The sequence below is a fragment of the Rhinolophus sinicus genome, linkage group LG12, assembly GCF_036562045.2.
Source record: "Rhinolophus sinicus isolate RSC01 linkage group LG12, ASM3656204v1, whole genome shotgun sequence".
In the NCBI taxonomy this organism is placed as follows: domain Eukaryota; kingdom Metazoa; phylum Chordata; class Mammalia; order Chiroptera; family Rhinolophidae; genus Rhinolophus; species Rhinolophus sinicus.
In genome coordinates this window covers 12,039,992-12,065,029 of record NC_133761.1, presented here as the reverse complement: position 1 = coordinate 12,065,029, position 25,038 = coordinate 12,039,992, and the positions used below count along the sequence as shown (strand labels likewise).

Here is a 25,038-nt window from a genome sequence, read left to right as displayed (position 1 = left end):
CTCAATATCTAATGACTCACTTTTGCAGCCTGAACATGTCTGGTTCAGAATTGTAAATCACTATATGCTGGGGCTCTTTCTGAGAGTATTCATAAATAGTTAAAACTGAGAACATTCTATCACCAAATTCCAAGCAAGAGCCTGAAGCATTTATTAATCAGCATTTGTTGATAGTAACCACTTTTTGGCCACCAAGTATTATTAGATCAAGTTATCTAACAGCGAGTGGCACAGTCTTGAAGATGTCTTTGGATGATTTTTACATCCAAAGACATTGTCAAGGCTGTGCCACTTGGGGCACAGTTTCTGGGACTTTTAGTGACTTATGGAGATAATAAGTTAGAATATTTGAAATATTCTGTTATAGCCATCTTGAAATATATTGTCCTTTTGTGCCCATCATAACTCTGAAAATGTCAGAGCGTGCTAGTGAGCAGCCAAGTGTAATTTGTTTACAGGTAAGGAAATTGGAGCTTATCTTGGTTAAATTTCCTTCCCATGTAGTCATTAAAGCCTACATGATTAGTAAATGGAAGGGCTGGGACTTCAATCCATGTCTCTTGAGTTTTTTCCTTTCTTGTGTCCCATATATTATCTTCTCTGGAACACTAAGCTTTTTACTGATTTATTCATAAACAATCTGTTACTTAATAGTCTGGACTAAACTTTGTTTTTTTAATCACAAATCGTCTAAATAACTTAACTGACCATCACATACGTTAAATGGAAAACCTAAACCTATTGTATATGAATGTAATTAAATAAAATGCTAACCTTTCAGGTAGGTTTAAATAGTTGACTGTTTCTGGCACTAGTTGGAGCTTTCATTGTTTAGAATAATTGGTGACGCTCTGAAGTTAAAATGTGATTGACTCCTCCCCGTAAGACCAAATCTGCAAATATTTGTGAAGTTTCATTCTTTTAACCAGCCTTTCTTAACTGGGGTGCCTCGTTAGAACCACAGAACCTCATTAGAAACACAGAAAATGATTTGGCTATTTCTCAATTGTTCTAATGGTGGTGTATAACTAGTACAATTCTAGATGCTTAGAAAAGAAGGCTATTCATTCCAGGCAAAGAATAACAGGGCATTGGGGGTTAATACTCTCCATGATGAGAAACGTTTCTTTCTATAGGTGCTGGATGTGATAACTTAATCTTACTCTTTTTTAAAAATAAATTCTGGAGTATTGGTGTTTTTAGCATCTTTTTTGAGTAGAAAGGATTTTCTTTTAAAATCACTAATTGTAGTGTGTTTCATGTAATACTTGTTATTCACGGTAAAGCAAAAGCCTTAAGATACAGAAGCAAGCCTCTGATATATGTGGAAAGGACCGGTTTCATAGTAATCGTTTGGTTTTAGAAAGCGTGAGGTACTGCTTCAAAATAAAAACAATGTGTAGTCTAACTTTTTTCATTTAATAAGCATAATTTTTTTCAGATATCTTTGATTTTAAAAAGACATCTTTCTGCTAGGATCAGTACAAGTCAGACATAAAAACCACTCTTTCTAATTTGGGCATCTAGTGCTGTGGAGCATTTAGAAATTAAACCACATTTGTAGAAAAGCAATCACGGTTGTAAAATCTTGTTCTAACCACCACCAGCTCTTTAGACCTCCTTGCTTATCCTTGTATTCATTAAATATTTTCTATACTTGATATTGACAATGTTGACTTTTACCTGAAGGTTAAGAAATCCCCTCACCCTTTTGTGTTTTGGAAAAGGGCTTACTGCAAGGACTCACGCTTTCCCCATATAACTTAGATCTAAGTCTCCATGTGCTCCCCTTCCTTCCCTATGACGGGGCCAGACAACTGTCCAGATTCCCTCTGCCTCATAAACAATGAGCTGGACTGCTGGGCTCCGCTGATCAAGCAGAACAAAATGCTTGGTGAAGGTCAACTTTGGTTAAGTTTCTCTGCTTGTTTCAGGCCACTGAACTAGGACCCTATCCTCAGTCTGAGCCAGCACACAGCCCTCCCTGTAAAATAGGCTGACTTAATAGCATAAAACTTTCTCTTATCTATTATTCTGTACCCAGTCCTTCCATCCTGCTTCCCTGCACCTGATTCTTTCTAGCTCCTGAAGACCTTATAAGCATGATGTTCTTTTTCTATTGCAGTCATCCCTTCTAATAATAGTTCCTTAAAATGATCATTGAATAAAGTCTCTCCTCACTAAGGTTTTTTTATCTGACAACATTTTTCCACTCATGACTGTTTTATCATTTCTGTTTCATTCTTAAAGTAAATGTGTTTGTACTGGATTTCTTTGTATTTAATCAAACATGGATTTCTCTAGTGTTCATGGAATTTGTTCCCTTCTCTCCTTTTCCTAAGCTCCATGCTGATCTCTCTCATTTTACTCCAGGCTACACCCTCTGCTCCAACCAGACTTGTCTTTCAACCATTTCTCGCTGTCCAGCCTCCACCTTGTTTTCCAGGTGTGGGCCAGGTGCTCTGCCTGACGTCTGCACGACTCTTTCCTCTATTAAATCACAGACTCTGGATTTTTTTAAAACATGTTATTTGGAAATATTTTAAATTTATAGAACATTTGTAAGAATAAGAACTGTAATTACTTGTACTCCTAAAATTTTGGAGTGATTTGCATATAATTTAATTCAGGGTATATTTCTTAAGAATGGGGCTAGTCCTTTCCATCAACTCCAGGAGATTTAATATTGATACAGTAATCTACCATTTGTGTTCCAGTATATCATTTGACCCAGTAATGTCCTTTATATCATTTCCCCCCTCAGGTACATGATGTAGTTTAAGATCAGATAACTGCATTTCACTGTCATCACTCCTTTATCTCCTTTATTCTGGAACAAATCCATAACCATTTTTTGTCTTTTATGATATTCTTATTTTTTAAGAATTTGGTCCCTTTTTGTTGGTTTTATAGAAAGTTTCTCACCTTGGGTGTGTGTGATGTTTCCTCATGATTAGATTCAGGTTATGCAGTCACGTCCAGAACATTACATAAGTAATGCTGTGACCTAAGGGCATGGCACCTGCAGGCATGTGATTCCCACTGCTTCCCACTGGTGATGTTAATTTTGATCACCCAGGCAATGCGTTTTTTGATTTCTTTAGTGTGTAGTAAACTATTTTCCCCCCACAACTAATAAGCAATACTTTAAGATGATGCAAATGTCCTACTCCTCATCAATGTTTCCTCCTAGATTTATACAGCTTCCATTGATGATTCTTGCCTGAAGCATTCTTTACTGTGATGGTTGCAAATTGATCATTTTTTCCAATTCTAGCACTTTTTCCATGTTTGACAGTTGGGACGAGGCATTCTTTTATAGTCTCCGTGTGGATTTATGAATTCCTATTTTTTTGGTGATTTATACTTGTTCCTGTCTCTTATTTTAGTGCTCCAGTTACCCCAGATTTTGCCAGTGAGATTTCCTTCAAGCTGGCTCTTGTCTCCTTGTGCCATGTCTCCATCTTTTAAAAAAAACAAAACTTTTTTAGAGCAATTTTTTTTACTTTCTGGCAAAATAGTCTGACCTTGTACTTCTGCCTCAGCCCTGGACAGGCTCTTCTGCTAGGAGCCTGGTTTCTTTTACTGGAGTCAGGTGTTAAAGACCAAGATCTTGGCACTAGCTATGCTCAAGGCTTCTAGGCCCTTTCAGCAGACCATATATATTTTTTAGATTCATTCTTGCTTGATATGGGAGGTGGGCTAACTTGATCTTCTGAAGTTTCTCTCAACTTTAAATATGTCTTTTTAGAGAGTAAGTAGGATTGGTATTTTCCAAAAGGATTAAGAATGGGAAAGTTGGGGTTAAAATCCGTTGTATGCTGAGTGAATTCATGGTTTATGGACCAGCAGTCTAGAGCACATATTTCTAAAGGAGGAACTCTTGTTCCTATGATACATTCAGAATAGGGCTGTGGTGCTCTTTGTAAGGACTGATAATTGGGGGAGGGAAGGACACAGCTTTCCTGTGGCACTTTAGACTTTCATAATTTGCCATTGCCCTGGTGTGGCTGGGATTGGAGAGGAAGGAAGATAAAGCCAGCACTCTTAGTAGTAGGAGGTAGCCTAAAGAAATACCAGTAGACACTTATCTTTTTTAGACCAGGGAATAAAGACTAATAGTTTTAAATCTTTAAAGTGTTTTCTTAGTAGTGCCTTAGGAAATTTGGCACTTGTAGTAGAGATATTCTAAAGTTTTTTTTGTGTGTGGTTTTTTTAATCTAAAGGCAGTTAGTTATCAAGATTTCATCTTAGATGTTTTTGTTTCACATTGTCAGTCTTTCATTTTATGTGTGTGCTTGATCATAATTCAGGTTTTCCTCTGGATCTCTTACGCTGTGAAAGCCTTCTTGGTTTGGACCCTGCAACTTGCAGCAGAGTTCTAAACAAAAATTACACACTGCTTGTTTCCATGGCTCCTCTCACCAATGAAATTCGGCCTGTCAGTAGCTGCACGCCTCAGGTAAAGACCCACTTGGAAGATGGCTGCTGCTGTTGTTGCATTCTCCCTCCTGGTGGCTTGAGGAAGAGGTTTAACAGTCTTATTCTGTTGATTCTTAATTTGTAGATACCAAATAATAAAACCACTAACTCATATGGCAGTTATGTATTTTATGCTGTTATGTTCAATTTGTGAGGTATAATTGGTACATTTTATTTATCTAGTAGCTTGTGACATAGTAGATTAAAATTTGCTTCATGAATGCAGTATTTTAAAGAAAATGTTTTTGGATGCTCTAAGAAGGAAGTCTGGATTGCCTTGAGGGTTAAGGTAAATTTAATTTGGAAAAATGAAATGTTTTAGAAATGGGGTTCTGATGCTAAATAAACTGAAAAGACAAGACTGTACTGGAAAGCTAGAACTCCGATTATCTTTAAAATTTACTTGGGAAAATGACTTCCAGTTTTTCATTTTTTAAAAATAAATCAGTTGCGTTGATTTGTGTACTTGGAAAGGACATTGTGGCCTGTACCATTTTCAAAGAGTTGGGGTTATGTTGCTCATTTTCAGTGTTATCTCCTGCCTGGTTTCCTAGATGTGCAAGGTTTAATGGTGTAGAAGAAAGGAAGGGATTCTTGTACAAGGTTGATTTTGTTGCCTGTGCTGATCTAGCTGCCTCAGTGAGCACCCCCTTGCCCCCAAATTTGTCCTGTGTTCAACAAGAGTGGTTGTATGTTTGCATTTACCAACCTTTTTTAAAAAAACAATTCTTTGTGTGCCCCTTCCAAACCTACCCCACTACACACTTCTTTCTGTTATTCTTTAACACAACCTCTAGGCGTAGTAGGAATTCAGGAACTGCAAATGAATGGAAAGAATCCCTTTTGTGAGAAATTGGATGTGATTAATAGTAATAAAGAACATTTTGATATGGGGCTTACTTTATGCCAGGTACTATTTTAAACTTTTTTGAGCAACCTTACAATGTCCCTGTGAGGTAGAGATTTTATTGCCCACTGTATTACAAAAGAGCAAAATGAGGCATAGAGAGCCTAAGTAACCTTAAAGCTGAGGGAATGAAGCCAAGTTCAAACCTTGGTTGTGTACTTCAGAGGCCGTTCTCCTAATTGCCATGATAAGACGTGCTTTCTCGGTTCTAATATAAAATTTATTTTCATAAGGCTAATAGCAACATTTATATGAGGCATTAGCTGCTTGTAGGACTATACTTGGTCACTTGAGAAATTTGGCTTCCTTAAATAAGTATTGCAACTTTACCTTATCTGTTTTATGATTATAGCATATTGGACCAGCTATCCCAGAAGTCAGTTCTGTCTGGTTTAAACTGTACATTTACCATATCACTGGGCAGGGGCCACCATCTCTTCTACTGTCCAAAGGTACAAGACTTCGAAAACTGCCAGAGATATTCCAGGTATGTTATGTCAGGTTTTTGTTGTTTGTTTAATTATTTTTGAGGAGGGTAGAAATTGGTAAGCAGTATTAGAGAGAACTTTATTCTTTTCTTTTTTCTAAATGTCGTTTAATATTTTATTCATTTCTTTCCCATAGGGTTATGATCGACTGCTAATAACATCTTGGGGTCATGACCCTGGGGTTGTTCCTACGTCAAATGTGCTCACGATGTTGAATGATGCTTTAACACATTCGGCGGTTTTGATTCAGGTACAGATACTTTATTTCAAATGGTCAATTTTGGATTTTTATTTTAAAGATCATAATTTGTCTAGCTTTCTGCTAAGTTCCAATCAGATGTCAGTAATTTGAAATGTGTACAGCTGAAAGCAAGGAATCAGATCTGGGTTTTAGTCCTGGCCTTTGTTTGCAGTGTTGAGTGGGGAGATACAATTCACAAAGCATACAATTCAACAATTTAAATTACACAATTTGGTGATTTTTAGTATAGTCACAGATATCTATACCGTATTCAATTTTAGATCATTTTCATCATCTCAAAAAGAAATCCTGCAGTGTTAGGTCTCAGTCCCCTAAGTCCCCCACCCCCTCCGCCCCAAACAATACTAATCTACTTGCCATCTCTCTAGAATGCCTGTTCTGGGATTTGATACACATAGAATCATATAATATGTGGTCTTTTGTGTCTGGCCTCTTTTACATAGCAGAACGTTTTCAAGATTCATCACGTTATAGCTTATATCAGTACTGCATTCCTTTTATGGCAAAATGGTCCCTTGTATGAATACACTACCTTGTATTTATCGAGTCATCATCGATGGACATTTTGAACAGTTTCCACCTTTTGCCTATTACGAATAATAGTAATTGCTGTTATAAACATTCATATACTGGTTTTGTGTGGACATGTTATCAGTAATCTTGGATATGTGGCTAGGAGTGGAAATGCTGGGTCATGTGATAACTCTGTGTTTAACTCTTTAAGGAACTTCCAGGCTGTTTGCAAAGTGCCTGCACCATTTACAGTCCCATCAGCATTTGGTATTGGCTGGCTTTTTATTAGAGCCACCCTAGAGGGTGTGAAGTAGTATCTCCCTGTGGTTTTGATTTGTATTTTCCTAAGGACTAATGATGTTGAGCCTCTTTTCATGTGCTTGTTGAGCTGTGAGACATTTTGGAGATACTCCTCTTCTGTTTAGTTTCCCATCTGTTCAGTGGAGATGGCAATATCTGCTGTGTAATAGGAAATAATAGTAACAATAGCTGATGGTGAAGTAAGAAACTTGCAGGATTATTGAGGGAATGAAGTGAGAATGCACGTGTGAAGTGTGCAGCATACTTTCTGGTACATAGTAGGTGCTCAGTAAAGGTTTCATTCATTCATTTAACTAACATCATATGTGCCATATTCTATGCTAATTAACGTGGATATACAAATGAGACATGTTCCTTGCATTCAAGGAACTTAAGTCTGGTGGGAAAAGTTGCATAAGTAGTCAGTTTCAGGTTTTTTGCTGAGTGCTGAATAGAATTGTATCCAGTGGAAGCACTAAAGAGAAGTACTCAGGGGAAAGGCTTAGAGGCAGCTCCTTAGAGAGCACAAGACCCGGCTGAGTTATAATGATTTAGAAGAGAGCCAGGCCAGGCAGAGGGGTCAGCATGAATAAATCTCTGGACAGAGGTTTTTTTCCTTTTTCTTCATGGCTGTTTCCCTGGTGCCTAGAGCAGAGCCTGGCCTACAGTACTTGCCTGTTGGCCCTGGAGTGTGGTGCCCTGAACCATCTAGCCATAGAGCTTAGATGTTACCCTACAGATTGATGGCAACCAGTAACCAGTGCCGAGCAGGGCATTACTGTGGTCAGTTGTGTTTTGGGAAGATCACCCTGGAGACTTCATTGAGAACGGTTGGGTGAGGGAAGATGCCTGAAGCAAGAGGACCGATCAGGTTCAGTGCAGGAATCTAGATAAGAGATGAGGGCAGCCTCAGTCGTCGAAGTGGTCATAAGAATTGAAGGGAGGAAATGGATTTAAGAATGACTACAAATATAAAATTAATAGAATTGATCAGATGTCTAAGAAGGATATGGGAAGAGGAAGAGAATGATACCTGGGGTATTTGGCTCGTGAAGGTGGGAGAATGGTGATATCACCACTTGAGAGAATACAGGAGGAAGAGCCAGTTCATGGCGGCTGGTGGAGTGTTGTGCTGTGGGCATGTTGGGTGTAAAGGTTCCTGTGGGACATTTAGGTGGTAGAGAAACCCAGTAGGTAATTGAAAATATTCTGAAATTCAAGTGAGAGGTTGCAGAGGAGACACGGACTTGAGTGTCAGTGTATAATGGTAGTTGAAACCATGAGAGAGGATACGTTAGCCCCCAGGGACAGCATGGAGGAGGGGCAGTGGTGGGAGACACTGTCATAGAATGGGTTAGACGCGGACTTAAGTCACACATCTTAGTAATCGGGCAAGTTAAATAACCATCTTGAACTTCAACGACCTCACCTGCAAACCGGAGACAATAAAAGTTCCTATCTTTTATAAGGTTGCTGAAAAGCATGACTGAGATGGATAATCTACACACAATACTTAGTCCTGTGTTTAGCACATAGGATCTCAAAAATTGTTAACTCTGATGGTGTGGTAGTAGAAACAGGGAGTAGAGGAGAGAGAGGGAGAGAGAATTTTAAAGTGTTCGTTAAGGAGTTTTGCTTTTGATAAAAAAGAGTGCCTCCTTTATTAAATTCTATGGAAAAAATTCACCCTCCTGGAACTTAAAATATAACAGAATTAAGATTTTGATGCAAACCATGCTTTTATTATAACCATCTTGTTTTGGGTTTAAATCATAAATGTGTCAGTGGAATAGAAGCAGGTGTCAGAAATACATATTCAAGTTGTTATATGAATGAACTATTAATAAATGAGTGATTTTTCTCTGAAATTATTATTTTTTCTTTTATATAACAGTGTCTTGACTTTGAATGATGTATGAGTCTCTTTTAAAAGGAAAAAAATGTATAGGTTCCCAATGTTAACTTAAATTTTCTATCATAATGAAACTACATATAAATATAAAATTAAATTGTGTATGTTTATTATTCTTACACAACCATAAAACCAAAACAAATTTAGCGATTGAATACAAAAAAACTTTAAAACTAACAAAATTCAGATGAACAACATGAATTGAATGTAATGGATGAAACTAAATTATTTGTAGCATAGGAGTGGGGTGGTTATACTCAGATTTTTTTAATTTAATTTTTGAATTGATGTGTATTCATATAATTAAAAAATAAATCGCTAATAAATGATGCACAGAGAAACACTGCCCTCTACCACAGTCTACCCAGTTCCCTCTCCCCATCTCTCTCCAAATCAGATAACCAGTTATTAGTTCCCACTCTGCCTTTCTAGAATTTCTTTATGCATGTGCAGGCAATTACACACTGACATGCCCTGTGCTTTTTTCAATTAGCAATGGGAGATCTTTCCATCTCCGTTCAAAGGAGCTTCTTTCTTATTTGCAGCTGCATTGAAAATACATACATTAATTTTTTTAACCAGTTCCCCTAGTGACAGGCACTTTGGTTGCCTGCGATTATATATAATGTTGCAGCAAGTAATTTTGAATGTATGTCATTCACTACAGATTTTTGAGTTTCACGCCCCTAGTCCATGGTATGCCAGGTGTCTATGGGACTCTGCCAGCACTTTCCCTCCGAACTACAGCTACCCCTGTGCCCGTTCACTTGATCTCATTCAGTGGCCACTTGACTCACTCCTGATTTGCCTGCTAAATCAGCCTCCTTATTTTTCATTAGCCCAGACACTCAATTTGAGACAGATTGCCTCATAGTTTAATATGCACTTAAGATTGTCTTTGCGTGCGCGAGAAAAATAGAAAATTGTTGAAAGCATTTTGATGGAGTATTAATGCAGAATATGCCATCATGTGGCACAATCTTTTTTATTGTTTGAATATCTGTTATTAGAAATGTAGGTTCTCATGTACCTCTCAACTTGTGTTTCTTCATGTTTAGGGACATGGTTTGCATGGGACAGGAGAAACTGTCCACATACCGTTTCCATTTGATGAGACAGAACTACAAGGAGGTACCTCACTTCTGATTTGTTCTATCAGTTTGACCTCTTTATCATTAATCTTTGTCAACAATTTGGGGAAAAACATAGCAAGAAGTAGATGCTTAAAATTTTGAAGTTGTAGGGTCTTACCATTCTGCTTTTAAAGAGTATTGGCAAAAGGCAGTTTCCTGTCATGTGCCTTTTCCCACAAAGAACTAAGAGCTAAGACTCCCTTAGGGCCTGTGGAGGAATACTTGTGTGTCTTGGAGATGAGGAGAATAAGTCGGTACCTGTCTAGGTGGAAAACTAGGTTTTCATTTCCTTTTATTTACTTATTTGGAGGTTGGAGGAGAAGACAAGTCATGGGGAAGGTTTTATGCTTAGAAAGTTGATTTTTTTTTACCCCTCAGTGTTACATAGTGGTTTTCTTTCAGAGGCTTTTAAAAGTAATTTAGAAATGGATGCTAATGAAAGTTTGTATACTACTTCACAGTTTACAGAGCACTTGCATGTGTTTCCTGTTTCAGCATTTATTTTTGCTGTTGGGATTTGAGTGGACTGCAGAGTCTGAGCTAAATTAAGCTGGTTAGAATCAAGGGGGGAAAGCGCTACAGTGTTTGATGAAAGATGCTCAGGGAATTTCTGTAAAAGCGAATTCATTCTTCCTTTTGTCTGATATGGAAGATAGCTTTCCTCTGTTGAATATTAAGAAAGTGTATATATTCAGAAGAAAAATACTATCTGATTAAAACTTAACATATATTTATATAGCACTTGTATTTCCTGTTCTATGCAAAACTGCTGTTCTGTGATCTGTTTCTCTGGTGTTTAGAGCCATATTGCTTAGATTTCAAGAGAGCAGTGAATGGTTCAAGAAATTGAACTTGTGTTAACTCATATAAGAATTTACTGCTCTTTCAAAATGTTGGTCACCACTGCCCTGCCCCCAAAGTAGGCAAAAGGAAGATTTTCATAAATGTCTTTTTCCTTTTCACATGGCTAGACTGCAGAAGAAACCCATTTGAAATTAAGTGTTCTGCTTTGGCTGTTGTGCGTACATATGTACAATATTTGGAGAAGAGAGTTTTCTCAACCAAAAAATAGCCACATTTCAGAAATAAGTATTTCTCTGCAACTGAACGTTGCTGTTTAATTGTCTGATAACTTTATATATTCTGTGGAAAAAATAATTGTTCACCTGAAGATACAATGTAGTGACAACAGGATCTTAGACATCTCAAGAACTGATTGACAGATCTCTTGCCTTAAGAGATTATTTTTTGAATTATAAAACAGAAATCTTCATACTTGGGTATAGAGCATCTTTCCCTTTTTTAATAAGTTCACATATTTTTGAGAATCTGAGCTAGTAATACTGAAATAATTTATTAGGAATATAATTTCAGGTATATTGTTAGCTTCAGTTTCAATAAGAGTAAATTTACTTTTCTTAAATTAAAAAATACATAATGTGTATATAATACATTTCCTGGTAGAAGCCCACCAGGTAGGTATTTGAAGCAGAATAGAACCACAAAGAGAAGCACAGAGAATCTGCTTCTAACTGGCTATGTTTGCTTACTTAGCAGGTAATTTGTTCTGATACAACAAATACCTCCTGAAGGCTAAACATACGTTGTATGTGTACAGCTTCCTTTTACATTGACAGATATTTGGTCATTGGAATCAGTCTTGATAGAGTAAAGGTAGTTCTAGGAATTGTTTAATAAAAGTAAGTATATTTCAGTTTTTCATGTCGTGTTATTTTATAAAACTGTTCGCTCATAATTTGATGTCAATTCTTTGTTCGTAGAGTTTACTCGTGTCAATATGGGTGTTCATAAAGCATTGCAAACATTAAGGAACAAAGTGGACTTGCAGCATTTTTGTGGATATATCACCATGTTGAATGCCTCGAGCCAACTTGCAAACAGAAAACTCAGTGATGCTTCTGATGAGAGAGGTTAGCCAATAGTTGGGTTCTTTGAGTGAAGATAATTGGTATTGAGTTTATCACAATCTTAATATTTAAAAAGCAGGGAAACCTTTGTAGGGCTGTTGAATTATTTAATACTTAATGTTTTTTCACTGAAGAATGAGAAAATATTCTGTGACATCATTTGAACAAATACCAGTTGTTGAGTGGAGGAAATACTAAGTGCATAACTAAAGAAGTGATGACCTGGGGTTGGAATACATAATGCTTATTAGGTTTTAGCCCTTTGTTGTCTTGTCTATGTGTATAGACTTTATATTAAGTTCCTTTATGGGGTGATGGTTTCACAGTTTTAGTTTCTTTGTAAAAATGTTTCCAAAATAGAATAAACAGTTTTTCCCTTTTATCCTTTTTCTTTCTGTCAAAGATACCATTGTCTCAGTTACCCAGGCTTACAGTTGTATCTTTGTCTCATCCTCCCTTTTCCACTCTGTCTAGCGAGTTTCCAAGTTCTGTGAAATAGTCTTTAGAAATGTTTCTCATATCAATTCCTTCTCTCTTTCTCTCTTTTTCTTTCTCTCTTTTTTAGTTCTCTGTAACTGCCATTCTAGTTAGAGTGTCGGTTCTTTAAACATGTATTTATTGTAGTCATTTCCTGCTTAGCCTTCTGGCTTCATTCTTCTTCTTTCTATCTCTAATCTGTCCTGCATGTTGATAACAGCTAATTTTCCTTAGATATATTTTTCTTTCTTTTGAATTAAATTTTTGTTTTTTTCAAATCACTGTTTCATGCTTACTAATTGTTTCTGCTCTGACATAATTTTGGCTTGAATGTGGCTTTGGTTGCCGTGGTGCCAGCTCTGGTCCATAACTCTAAGAAACCTTTCAGTTTCAAGTGTTGATTAACTGTATTCCCTGAGCCTCTTAGTTTGAAATCCTGAGAAAATACTGATTGCTAGCCATCCACTGATTGAATTGGCTCTCTTTGAGTTAGGTGTCCACTGCTGGTCCATTTACCTTTGGCCAGAGAATTTGTGTAACTTTTAACAGTTGAGTGCCAAGTATAACAGGGGCATTTTCCAGAGAAGAGGGCTATGGGTTGGGCAGTCATTTCAAAGCATGTGTGCCACAGCTGTCATTTTATTTCATTCATTCCACAAACCTTTATGGAATATCTGCTTAGGTGCTGGAGATATTTAAAATTTTAAGACCTAAGGAATAAATACCCTGGTCAGGGAGATAAGTTTAAGTGAATCAGCCTACTGTGCAGTGTTAAAAGACTGAGATAGGGTCTGCTTCAGCTTAAAGGGCTGAAGTAGGACAGAGAAGGCATATCTCAGCCCAACTGAGCTATGAGAAAAAGCCTGTTAGAGAAGGTAAGGTTTGAACTGAATTTTGAGATGAGGCGTTACCTACACAAAAGGTGACTGTTGTTTATTTGGAGGTACAGGGAATAGAGTAGTTTGTGTTGGCCAAAAGAAAGGATTTATTGGGCGGTAGTAGCAGACGAGAGTAGAGAAATAGGTAAGATCTAAGAGGCTCTAATGTGCTGAAAGATACAGGAAGTCAGTAAAGAATTTTGAAGAGGAATGATATAATCAGATTGCATATTTCCATGGTGATAGAAATGACTTTAGTAATCATCTAACTGAAAGTCTATATTTGTGTTCTGCCTTTAGAATACTTATTTCTTAGGCCAGGGTTTTACCAGCCCAGCACTATATTTGAGCTGGATAGTTCTTTGTCCTGTGCCTTGCGGCATGGTTACCATCCCTGTTCATCAGTAGCACCCCTGTCCCTGTTCATGACAGCCAGACCTGTCTCCAGACATTGCCTAATGTCCCTTGGGGGACAAAATTGTCCCCCAGTTGAGAACCACTGCTTTAGGCTAAAGGCTATTCATTGTTTTCCATTGTAATTTCTGTTGTATAAAGTCCTCTTTCATGTTAGAACTGATTTATTGACAATTTATACCAACTACTAGAATCCTGATAATGTGTATGTCCTTTAATTATAAGGAGAACCTGATTTGGCTTCTGGCTCAGATGTAAATGGGAGTACAGAGTCATTTGAAATGGTCATTGAGGAAGCAACTATAGATTCAGCAACTAAGCAAAACTCGGGTATGGTTTTAAAAATTATTTGCAATTTTAGACAATTTCTGAGGTTTCACTCTTTTGTTAATCCATTTGGATGTCATTTGTCTGCTCTTACTATCCATAATGGACCTTTTGATAAGTATTTTCTAGGAAACATTTTTATGTATTTAGAATAATAATTAAAGTATACAAATAGGACCTGAGAATAAGACTTAAGTTTCATTTTCCTGTGTTAAATATTTTGGTTAATTCCCTCATCTTATAGACATCTTGCAATTTTGGTAAAAGACCACTTTGAGCACCTGATGAAAACTACTGCTTTCTCCTCAGAAGCATGGACATGCTAAAACACATTCTTTCCTATTTCAGAGATTCACTGACACCCGCCCCCACACACACACCCGAGTCCTCTCCCCTGCTAAGCCCATTGGTGGAGGAATCTGTGAAAATCTCTGGACCTCAGTTAAGAAACCCTGATCAGTCATTGTATATATAAATATATATACATGTGATTAATAAGCTTATATATTCTTTTGTAGTTCCCACAGCAGAAGCAGATTGGGTTCCTCTCGAGCTGTGCTTTGGAATTCCACTGTTTAGTTCTGAATTAAACCAGAAAGTTTGTAGAAAAATTGCTACACATGGCCTTTGCAGGAAAGAGAGGTGAGGGTTTATATTCATTGTCATCTTTGCATCTATGAGACTTTTAATCTCTCAGTAATAGTTGCTGTATCTTACTTTTATTCCACATGTGAACATAGTAATTGCCTGTGTATATTTGTTTGCTGAATAAAGGTTGCTAGTTTAAGGGTTTTGCTGTTTCAAAATTAAATTCCAATACCTCAGAAATCAGGCACATGCAAACATTTTGGGCACATATTTTGGTTAATTATGGTTATATTAGTTACCCAGGTTTGATGAAGGTGTGGTAAAATAGGAATGCTTATATGAGAGCCTGAACCTAGTTTTTTGTTTGTTTGTTTTTTTGTATAGAGAATTTCTCGTGTGGACTTCTCTTACTCTTAACATACATACACCCGAGTTAAGTTATGTTAATAGTGGTTTATCTTGTGGTGGAATTATGGCTGCCTTTCTCAATTTTCCTCAGTTTCCACATTTTCTAAAATGAGCATGTTTTACTTATCAGAGATGATGTAGGTTTTATCTCATATGCCAACTCTGATCCCTTGGTAGTGGCTGACGAGAGGCAGTATTGTAAAAGTACTGAGACTATCTGGGTTAGAAAAGAATATCATTGAATCTGATTGTTATAGTGGGTGGCTTGGAGAAGTGATATCTGCAGATCTCCCTAACTTATTTATTTAGGAATAAAGAGTTGGATAATAAATAATTCATTTAATTGGCTTAATGTAGCTTATATCAGAAGATTAAAAGTACTCAATTGACAAGTAATTTTAACAACTATCCTCTGAAAATAAAATAACAGACATGAATAAAAATACTGTACAGCTTTAAAGATTGCTCCCATAATTGTTAACAATTTACATATTTGAAAAATATTTAATTTGGTGGGTTGATATATGTTAAATCTGTCAGATTTTTTTATTGGAATGTATTTTAAAATTAATTTGAGTATTTGAAGTGTCTATTATAATTGCCATCCCTCAAAGTGAATACATTTTCATTTAAAAAGTTTTCTTTTTTTTTAAGCTTGACATTTATATTCACTAATAGTGTAAACTTTTTTTTAACAATAATTTTTCTATTTGGTTGTACATGATGTTTTATTTCAGAATGGTCTTTTTATGCACTATTACTTCCTATCATTAGAAGAGGCAGAAATTTCATTGATGAGAACAATTTAAATTGTCTTTAAAAAATTTTTATGTGTTTATTTAGGATGTATATGCATATATAAATGCATTTAAATTGGTAAAATTAAACTATTGTGAGATATTAGTTTATGTCATATTTGTCTTAAACTCCCTGTCTTTTTTTTCAGCCTTCAAAACCTCTTACATTCCAGTAGAAAACTCTCTCTACAAGTCCTTAACTTTGTTCACTCATTCCAGGTAACAAAAACCAAAAGATCAAAATGGTATTTGTATAGAGCTTTACAGTGTGACAAACACTCACATGTTTGTTTTGAGTCCCCACGGCAGTAAAACATGAAATAAGCATTAATTTAAATGTATAAAGGCAGACGCTGAGATTCAGGCGGTTAATGGACTTGCACATGGTTTCACCGGCAGGTGTTCAGGGTCTAAAGCTTGGACTCTTTGTTCTTTGCCAGTGCTTCATCCAGCAGTAACGTGCTGAGTATCTCATGCATCATACTTGGTGCTGCTTCTCGGGCCTGGTCCACTGCAATTGTAACTGCAGTGAGTCTCCACTGCTGAGAGCGATTGTCTGTGGTGGTCATGGAAGCCAGTGCTCTAGACCTTTTGTCCCCCCATCTGTCTGTTTGTCTTCCCACCCCCCAACCCCACCAAGCAAAGAAAGGATACCCTTGATTTATAGATAAACTTTTAGAATGGAATGTTTCTGTTCAGAATATCTGATCCAACATTATGAAATCAATATTTTGGAGTTTTGTTTCATTCATTCTTTCAATAAATACTCATGTCTACTCTATGCCAAACCCTGTAGCAGGTGCTGGGGAAACAGTGATGTCTGAGACACTAATGGAGCTTATAGTGTCGTGTGAGACACTAGGCAAGTTAACGCTGAAACACATAAGTAAATACAGATTTCAGTAAGTACTTCGCAGGAACCAGAGTCCTCCAAATCTGATAGAATCCAAAGGTAGACCTACTTTAAATAGGTAGAGATGATATATAAGCTGAAACCGAAAGGATGGAAAAGAGTATTCCAGGCAGAGCTTAGTAGGTAAAAAGGTCCTGTGACAGGAAAGCACTTGGTGTGCAAGAAAACAGAAGTTCGGTGTGGCAGAAGCCTCGTGGAAAGGGTAGTGGCAGAGGGGAGGGCCTTCTCTAGTATATTAAAGAATTTGTATTTTGTGCTAATTGCAAAAAGAAACTATTAACGGCTTTCAAAGAGGGAATGACATTATTTCTGGTTAACTGTTTTGAAAGATTAGTTACTGTTTAGAGACTAGATTAAAAACGGTCAAGCCTAGAAGCAAGATTGTTTTGGAGACTATTGTAAATAACCCAAGTGAAAGATGTTGGTAACTGAGCACCCTTTTTCATTTAAAAACACACAAATTTTGCTTGTATCTATAATAAAAGGTTTGTTTATTACACATGCATGCTATTATACCAATAAATTATGTATATTATAAAATACACAAAAATAGAAATTTTAAAAGGATGCACTAAATAGAGGATTTCTGAAATTTTTGTAGTACCATACCCCGCTTTGGAGTGAGTGCCCCACTTTGGAGACCATGGCTTAGACTATGGTGGTGGCTGTGGTGAACAAGTGCGTTAAACTAATCTGGGATCCACGTGGGCAGTAGATTGACACAACTGGGTGATTATTTCAATGTGAGGAAAAGATTGTGGGTGTGGCACGGAAGGGAAGAATCCAGAATGATTCTTGCATTTCTGACCAGCTGGATGCGGGGAGTAGGGACGGCTGGGGAAGAACAGGTGTGGGAAAGGACAAGAGTTTCGTTGCGGACGTGGTACATGGGGAACGAATGGTGCGGCATCCAAGAGCAGATGGCAGGTGGATGTTTGCGCCCGGGGTTCTGGGGAGAGGTCTGTGCTGAACATGAGTCTGAGAGCCCTGGGGGCGGACAGATTGTTCTGGTGCTTCGTGTTGGGTGAGGGTTTTTAGAGATTGTCTAAGAGTTAACTTTTTCTTATCCCATAGGCTCATGGCCTATTATTTCTATTTATTCCACAGCACTCATAATACAAGTCTGACTTGTGTTAGTTGTTTTGCATATATTGATACCTGTCATTCCTTATTTTGGGTTTTTTGAGGTGGGTCTTTGCGTGTCCTGTAGTGCTTTGCATTCCACAAACATTTCTCAGGTAGTCAAAGCCTATATTTCAGTTGTATTAAGTGGTTTGGTACAGTGTGGGCTATAGAATGTTTCTCTTGTTTCTTCATCTTCTAGGAAGGTGCTTCAACACTGGATATTCACACAGAGGCCAGTTTTTCAAGTTTGCTTTCACAATCGTCCTGTGCCGATTTGGGAGTGCCACTTCCCGCCAAGAACTTAATATTTAAAGATGGCATCTTGTCAGAGTGGAGTGGACGGTCACCTTCCTCACTTCTTATTGCTAACCTCCATTTGCAATAATTTGGTTACACCGTTTGTTGCTCACACTTTCTGCCTTTTTTTCTTCCTTAAAGTTAGCTTTACATAGAGCCAGCCACTCAAAAGCATTCTGCTGCTTCCGTGCAAGTAATGCTTAACTGGTGTTAAAAGTTTGGGGAGTATGTTCATGGTTGTGAAGTTTTCCTCATCATTGCACCTCCTAATGCAACAAAGAGCTTTTTAGCAGTCTGCGCTGTATTTTTTACCTTGAGACAATCTGCATTTCTTTTATAAAACCGACGATATACTTTATAGGCTTTATGATGACTGTTATGTTTATAAGCAGTCCCTATGAATATTGCAATGGTAATTTTATATGTTAGTTTATCAAACATAAATCTTGTTTAATTTTATATTTTGTTACCTACTCTTTAGGGGATCATGGGAAGAGGTGGAGCTCTTCCTCTGCAAAGGCTCCTGGGTACTTAACGTAGCAAAACGATAAAATAGTGAACATCCACAGATGATGTGATGGGCATTAGGAATTCCTGTGGATGTCTGTAAATTATGTATATCAGTGAACATTGTTGAAGGAATGTAAATCAGCACACTTATGTATAAACTTAACCTTGATTTATAAGGTCTTAACTCAGACTCTGACATCTCACGAGAAGCTTTGGAAAACATTCTATTTTTAAACAACATTTCTATGTGGACTTCTGTTGTCACTCACTTTGGGCTTTATATTTTCATAGAGTCTTTATAGAAAAATAGAATTTATTTTCCACTCTCGTAGCTGTGGCTGCTGCACGTTTTCACCACGATTTGATTTTTGTTTAGTGGCTTTACCAATGAATTGTTAGAAAATTGAATTTGATGTGTTCAAACCAAGGATTGTGATTTTAGGTGACAATGATGTAATAGAAGCATTAGGCTATGTTTTGATCAAAATACTTGAGCGAAAAATCTACTTTGAAGACATATTCTTAGGCAATTTGGATCTTAAATTTATGTGAATAATTTTGGAGAAAATGATAAAAATTGAGTAATTTCAAAATGTTTCTTGAGTCATTGATTCTTTTAGTGTCTCAAATGTTAATTAGAATAACTGGAATCACTTTTTACATTTTTCAAGTTACCTTGGGAAGTTTGTGCAGTGTTATAGTTTAGTTTAGCTCTACTGATAGGATAATGGTTTGCTAGTTTAAAACTATTAACCAAACTAACTGTTCAAGCAACATATATCTAAAACACTTAAAGCATTAGAAAATTTGGGAATGTTATAACCTAAACATTTTTGCTGATAATTTTTGTTATTTATAGAACTGATATTTGTGGATTTAACATACTTCTGGACTGTATGCCTTTTTAAAAAATACTGTTCACATAACCATGCATCCAATCCCATGGCCTGCCTATAGAATTGGATATTTTGAAGCAGGTTACCCGTGCCACAGCCAGTGGCTGTGTTTGGGGCAAGTGCAGTAATGTTTAGTTTTTTACTTTCTCTCATATGGGGTAGAAACCAGTGTATGTTATGTTTGTCTACAAAAAGAAAAATACATACTAATACTAAAATAATTTCTTATGACTGTGAACCACTCATTTATTTTTCCAATAACTGATACTGTACATTCCTAGTGCTATTAGGTACGTATGTAATTTTGACAGGTTTTCAACTGGAAGTTGTAAGTATTTCATTTGATCAGGACTCTTTAATCTCATTTTCATTTGCTTTGTTTGAATTGACTGTAGTTATTTTATTTATTCCTGTATTAATGTCAGTCTACATTAATGTAAGCCTACTAATGTAGTGACGTGTACACTAATAAAGAATCAAATACTTGTAGTTGTTGGCAGTGAACTTGGTGGTGAATTTAAAACTTAAAATATGGGAGTGATTTGCTGCTCCGTTTCCTTGAAGAGATAGTAGAGGGAGAAACAGAACCTAATAATGATCATGAATTTTAGGGAAAATCCTGAAAAAACATGTGGCCAGCTCTGGTTTATCCTGTGCGTGAGGAAAGATTCTTATTCCCAGCAGAAGACCTCATACTTTCAAGGAGGGATAACCTGCGTTTTTAGAGCTGTTAGCAAAATGTGAAGGCTGCCTTTTGCTTCGCTTTATGAATTTGATTGTTTCATTCATACATTAACTCGTGTAAAAATGCATCAACAAAAAGGTAAATTTAAAATACAGACTTTATTATTTGCCAAAGAAGACTTGTGAAAGAATTTTTATCCCGTTATTTGAAGTAATTTCATTGGCTTTTGTTTGAAGTAATTTCGATGGCTTTTGCTACCTCCCTTTCTTCCCCCCCTTATTGCGTAACTTAAACCATGGCAAACATTCCTTAGAAACCAAGAGAAAAAAGAAATATCAAAAAGGACACAGAACTGAGTATCATACAATTTCACCTCTTAAGTGGGTCTAAATAAATGTAACTTGATGTTATTAAAAAACATGATCATCTGATTTCCTGGATTTCTTTCTTTTTAAATATGTAATCAGATGATTTTGTGGTGGGTTTTTTTTTTTTGAATATCAGTTTCTTTTATTTGATGTTTTTAGTGTTCTCTGCCTTTCATCTTTTTCTTTTATGTTCAGTGTTTCAAAGACCGTTTGTATTTAAAGATTTTAAAGTACCAAAACTGTTAAGTACAGTGGATTGTTTTCTGGTATGTTGTTAATATTATACAATGAAATGTATAAAGTGTTGTCAATTTGATTATTGACACATATAATATGTTTACAAATAAACTGTGGTGTTGATCAAATGACTGAGAAAATGTGTATAATCTTCTGTAAGTCTCTTTCTTAATTTTAAATCAAGCCATGCTGCTGCAGCTTTCATATACATTTTTTTAAACAACTTTTTTATTTTATAATAATTTCACATTTACAGAAAAGTTACAATTATAGTACAGGGATGTTACGTTCCCTATACCCTTTCCAAGCTTCCCCTACTGTTAACACTTTAGGTAAACTATGGCACATCTGTCAAAATTCAGAGATTAACATTGATACAATACTGTTTACTAAACAACAGACTTTCTTTGGTGTTCGCTGGTTTTCCATTAAGGATGCAGCTCAGGATATCACATGGCATCTGTTTACTCATTAATGCTTCTTAGTCGTCTCCAACCTGCCAGTTACTCAGTCTCTCATGACCTTGACACTAGGAAGGGTACTGCTTGGTTATTTTGTAGGCTGTCCCTCAAGGTGGGTTTGTCTGACATTCTCTCGTGATTAGATTTGAGGCGATGGAAGGACAGCACAGAGGTGACAGTGCCCTTCCACGTTGGGGGGTACATGATGTCAGGAAGCATTACTGGTGATGTTCTTTCATTGGTTTAAGGAGGTGGCTACTAGGTTTTCCCACTGTAAAGTTACCATTTTCCAATTTATATACTCTTTTTTTCTTTGGATTTGAATCGTTAAGTCTAACCCACACTCCAGAGGAGGGGTATATTTATAAGTGTAGTTGAGAATTTTTCTTACAGATTTGTTCCTTTCTCCTATTTATTAATTCGATCATTTATTTACATTAGTATCTGATCCTGGCTATCTGTTTTATACTTTGGGTTCAAATCCAATACAGTTGTTATTTTGTGCATGTTGTTTCAGCTTTGGCCATTGGGAGCGCTTCGAGGTTGGCTCCTAAATCCTTTTGACATGCCGTCATCTTTTCCTGTTTTTCTTTTTTTCCTTTAAGACTTTGTAGCACTACAGGAGGCAGGCCCAGGAATGATCTATTTCTCCCAGGAGCCCTGGTTCCTTTTACTGGAGAATGGTATGTAGAAAACAAGACCTGGGGGTTGAGGGCGCTTGTAGCTACTGCTTCTACGTCTTTCCAGTGGAACGAGCTAAGGGACATAATTATGTATATTAACCAGGATAGGTGCACGTCTCTATAATTTCAGGTCTATCTGAGAAATTAAACGTTAAGTTAAACTGACTCATCCAGTATAACAAGGTTCATTCCAGTTTTGCCTCTGCGTATTTGTAACTTCTTTCTCTGAGAGTGAGAAACCTGGCTTTTTTTTATCTACAATTTGTTTGCTTATTTGTTCAGCCCTAGAATATTTTATAAAGTGGTTTCAGAGTAGTTAAGTTATACCCCTGTGAAAAACAACTTGACCAGTGGGAGTATAGTGTTTAAGTATTTTGTCTTTAACCTTATAGTATCTACTCAAAATACCCTTTTCCAAAGTAACTTATTAGTTCAGCTCCATTTATTCCCTACTCCCTTCATTGCGGTTACGTCCTACATTTGTAAAACAGATTTGTTTGTCACACTCTACGTTCCATCCGCGATCTCTTGACAGCGCAGCTGATTTTTTTCATACAGTGAAATTCACTCTGTATGGATGTTGACTAATGCGTAGTCATGTGTTCACCATCTCAGTGCTCTACACAACAGTTCCATCACCCCGAAAATTCCCCTTTGTACTCAGCCCCCTACCCTACACCTGGCAACCACTTACCTGTTTTTCATTCCTATAATTTTGCTTTTTCCTAGACTGTCATGTAAAGGGTGGAATTGTACAATTTGTAGCCTTTTGAGTCTGGCCTCTTTTTTGATTCCAAAATTCATGTTGTGTGAATCGATAGTTTGTTCCTTTCCATTGCTGAGTACTTCATTGTATGGACGTATTAAGGTTTGGTTATCATTTAACATTCATATACAGGTTTTTAATGTAAACATCATCAGTTTTGCTTGGGTAAATAGCTAGGAGTGGGATGGCTGAGTAATTTGGTCAGGATATATTTTATAAGACACTCCCAAACGGTCTTCCAAAGTGACTGTGCCATTTTTTCACTCCCACCAGCCATGAAGGAGCGTTCCTATTACAGTGCTATTGCATAATGGTTGGAATATTCATTTCCCTAATGAAAAATGATGTTGGCCATCTTTTCATCTGCTTGTTTGCCATCCATTTGTCAACAAATCTGTTCACATTTGTTGCCCATATTTTACAAATTAGGTTTTATTGTTTGGTTTCAAGAGTTCCGTATACTGAATACAAGTCCTTTATCAGATAAGTGGTTTGCAAATATTTTCTCCCATTCTAGCTTTCTTTTCATTCTCTTAATACTGTCTTTTAAAGATCAAACGTTTTTAATTTTGGTAAAGTCTACTTTATTAGGTTTTTGTTTAATGGATTGTACTTTTGATGCTGTTATCTAAAAACTCATCACCAAACCCAAGGTCATGCAGAGTTTTCCTATTTTCTTCTGAAAAGTGTTATAGTTTTATGTTTAAGTCTTTGACCTATTTTGAGCTAACTTTAATATATGGTGTGAGATATGTATTGGGGTTTATTTTTGCATATGAGCATCCAGTTTGCTAAAGCACCATTTCTTTCTTGAAAAGCCTATCCTATCTTCATTGAGTTGTCATTACACTTTTGTCAAAAGTCAGTTGATGACAGAGAAGATTGGTGGTTGGCTGGGGTGTAAGTGAGGAGTGACTGCAAGTGGGCATAAAGCATCTTTTTGGAGTGCTGGAAATGTTCTAAAATTGGATACAACTCTTGAGTTTACAAAAAAAAATAGCATTGGGTTGTATACTTAAACCAAACGAATTTAATCACATGTAAATTTTACTTCAATAAGGCTGTTTGTAAAAAACTCAGTTGACATTTGTATAGGTCTATTTCTGGCTTTGTTCTGTTCCATCGATTAATGTGTCTGTCCTTTTAATGGTACACTGAAATTAGATAGTGTGAGTTCTCCAACTTTTGTGTTTTTTTAGAATTTATTTTGACTCTGAGTTCCTTTGTCTTTTCATACATATTTTAGAATAAGCTTGTCAATATCTGCAGACAGGCTTTTGCAGGGATTTTAATCAAAGCATATTGAATCTAGAGATCAGACGGAGGAGAATTGACATCCTAACAAATACCCCTCCATTGGTTCATCACCTCTTGTGACTTGTGCTGTAGGTGTTTTCTCTGGGTCTGAACAATGTTAAATGTCAGTAATGGTACAGTGACGATACTTGGGTGCAAGGAGAGGACCCAGAGAAGGAACCTTCAATTTCTTGCTCAGGCATAACCAGTGGTACTGGATTCTGGGCACTGGGAAGGGAGGTGGTATCAAGCTGTCACTTAACCACTCTCTTTCAGTCCTGTGCCTCACTCCACCTCAGCCTTTCTGACTCACTTTCTCCTTAGTGTCCTCGCTGAATGAGGAAGAGGTGACTTTGGGGGATTCAATACTCTTTCTTTTCCTCTTCCATCTATCCCCCTGCCCCCTACCCCAGTCCCTTTTGGCAACCATTAGCTTGTATTCTGTATCCGTGAGTGTGTTTCCATTTTGTTTATTCATTTGTTTTGTCATTCTTTTTTATGGCTGAGTAATATTCCATTGTATATATGGACCACTTCTTTATCCATTTATCTATTGACGGACACTTAGGTTGCTTCTTATCTTGGCTATTGTAAATAACGTTGCAGTGACCATAGAGGGGCATGTATCTTTTCCAATTGGTGTTTTGGTTTTCTTCAGGTAAATACCCAGAAGTGGTATTGGTGGGTCATGAGGTAGTTCTAGTTTTAATTTTTTGAAGCATCTCCATACTGTTTTCCATAAAGGCTGCACCAGTTTATAGCCCCACCAACAGTGTACGAGGGTTCCCTTTTCTTCACATCCTTGTCAACACTTGTTTGTTGATTTTTTGATGATAACCATTCTGACAGGTGTGAGGTGACATCTTGTGGTTTTAATTTGCATTTTCATGATGATTAGTGATGTTGAGCAACTTTTCATGTCTATTGGCCTATTGGTCATCTGTATGTTTTCTTTGGAGAAATGTCTGTTTAGGTCCTCTGCCCGTT

The 25,038-nt window shown here is 36.8% G+C and overlaps 1 protein-coding gene across 3 annotated transcripts in view; it reads left to right on the top strand.

Moving 5' to 3' along the window:
* Positions 1-20,973, top strand: part of FAM91A1 (family with sequence similarity 91 member A1) — a 42,508-nt gene extending 21,535 nt beyond the window's left edge. For 2 of the 3 annotated variants that reach the window (XM_019720159.2, XM_019720108.2), the window contains exons 16-24: positions 4,314-4,462; positions 5,742-5,876; positions 6,014-6,127; positions 9,923-9,995; positions 11,779-11,928; positions 13,920-14,024; positions 14,540-14,663; positions 15,964-16,033; positions 18,052-20,973. In XM_019720159.2, the coding sequence (XP_019575718.2) occupies positions 4,314-4,462; positions 5,742-5,876; positions 6,014-6,127; positions 9,923-9,995; positions 11,779-11,928; positions 13,920-14,024; positions 14,540-14,663; positions 15,964-16,033; positions 18,052-18,237 (1,106 nt within the window). In that variant the 3' untranslated portion in view covers positions 18,238-20,973. The remainder of the gene's footprint in view (positions 1-4,313; positions 4,463-5,741; positions 5,877-6,013; positions 6,128-9,922; positions 9,996-11,778; positions 11,929-13,919; positions 14,025-14,539; positions 14,664-15,963; positions 16,034-18,051) is intronic. The other variant, XM_019720220.2, reaches the window with a different exon arrangement.
* The last annotated feature ends 4,065 nt before the right edge of the window (positions 20,974-25,038 follow it).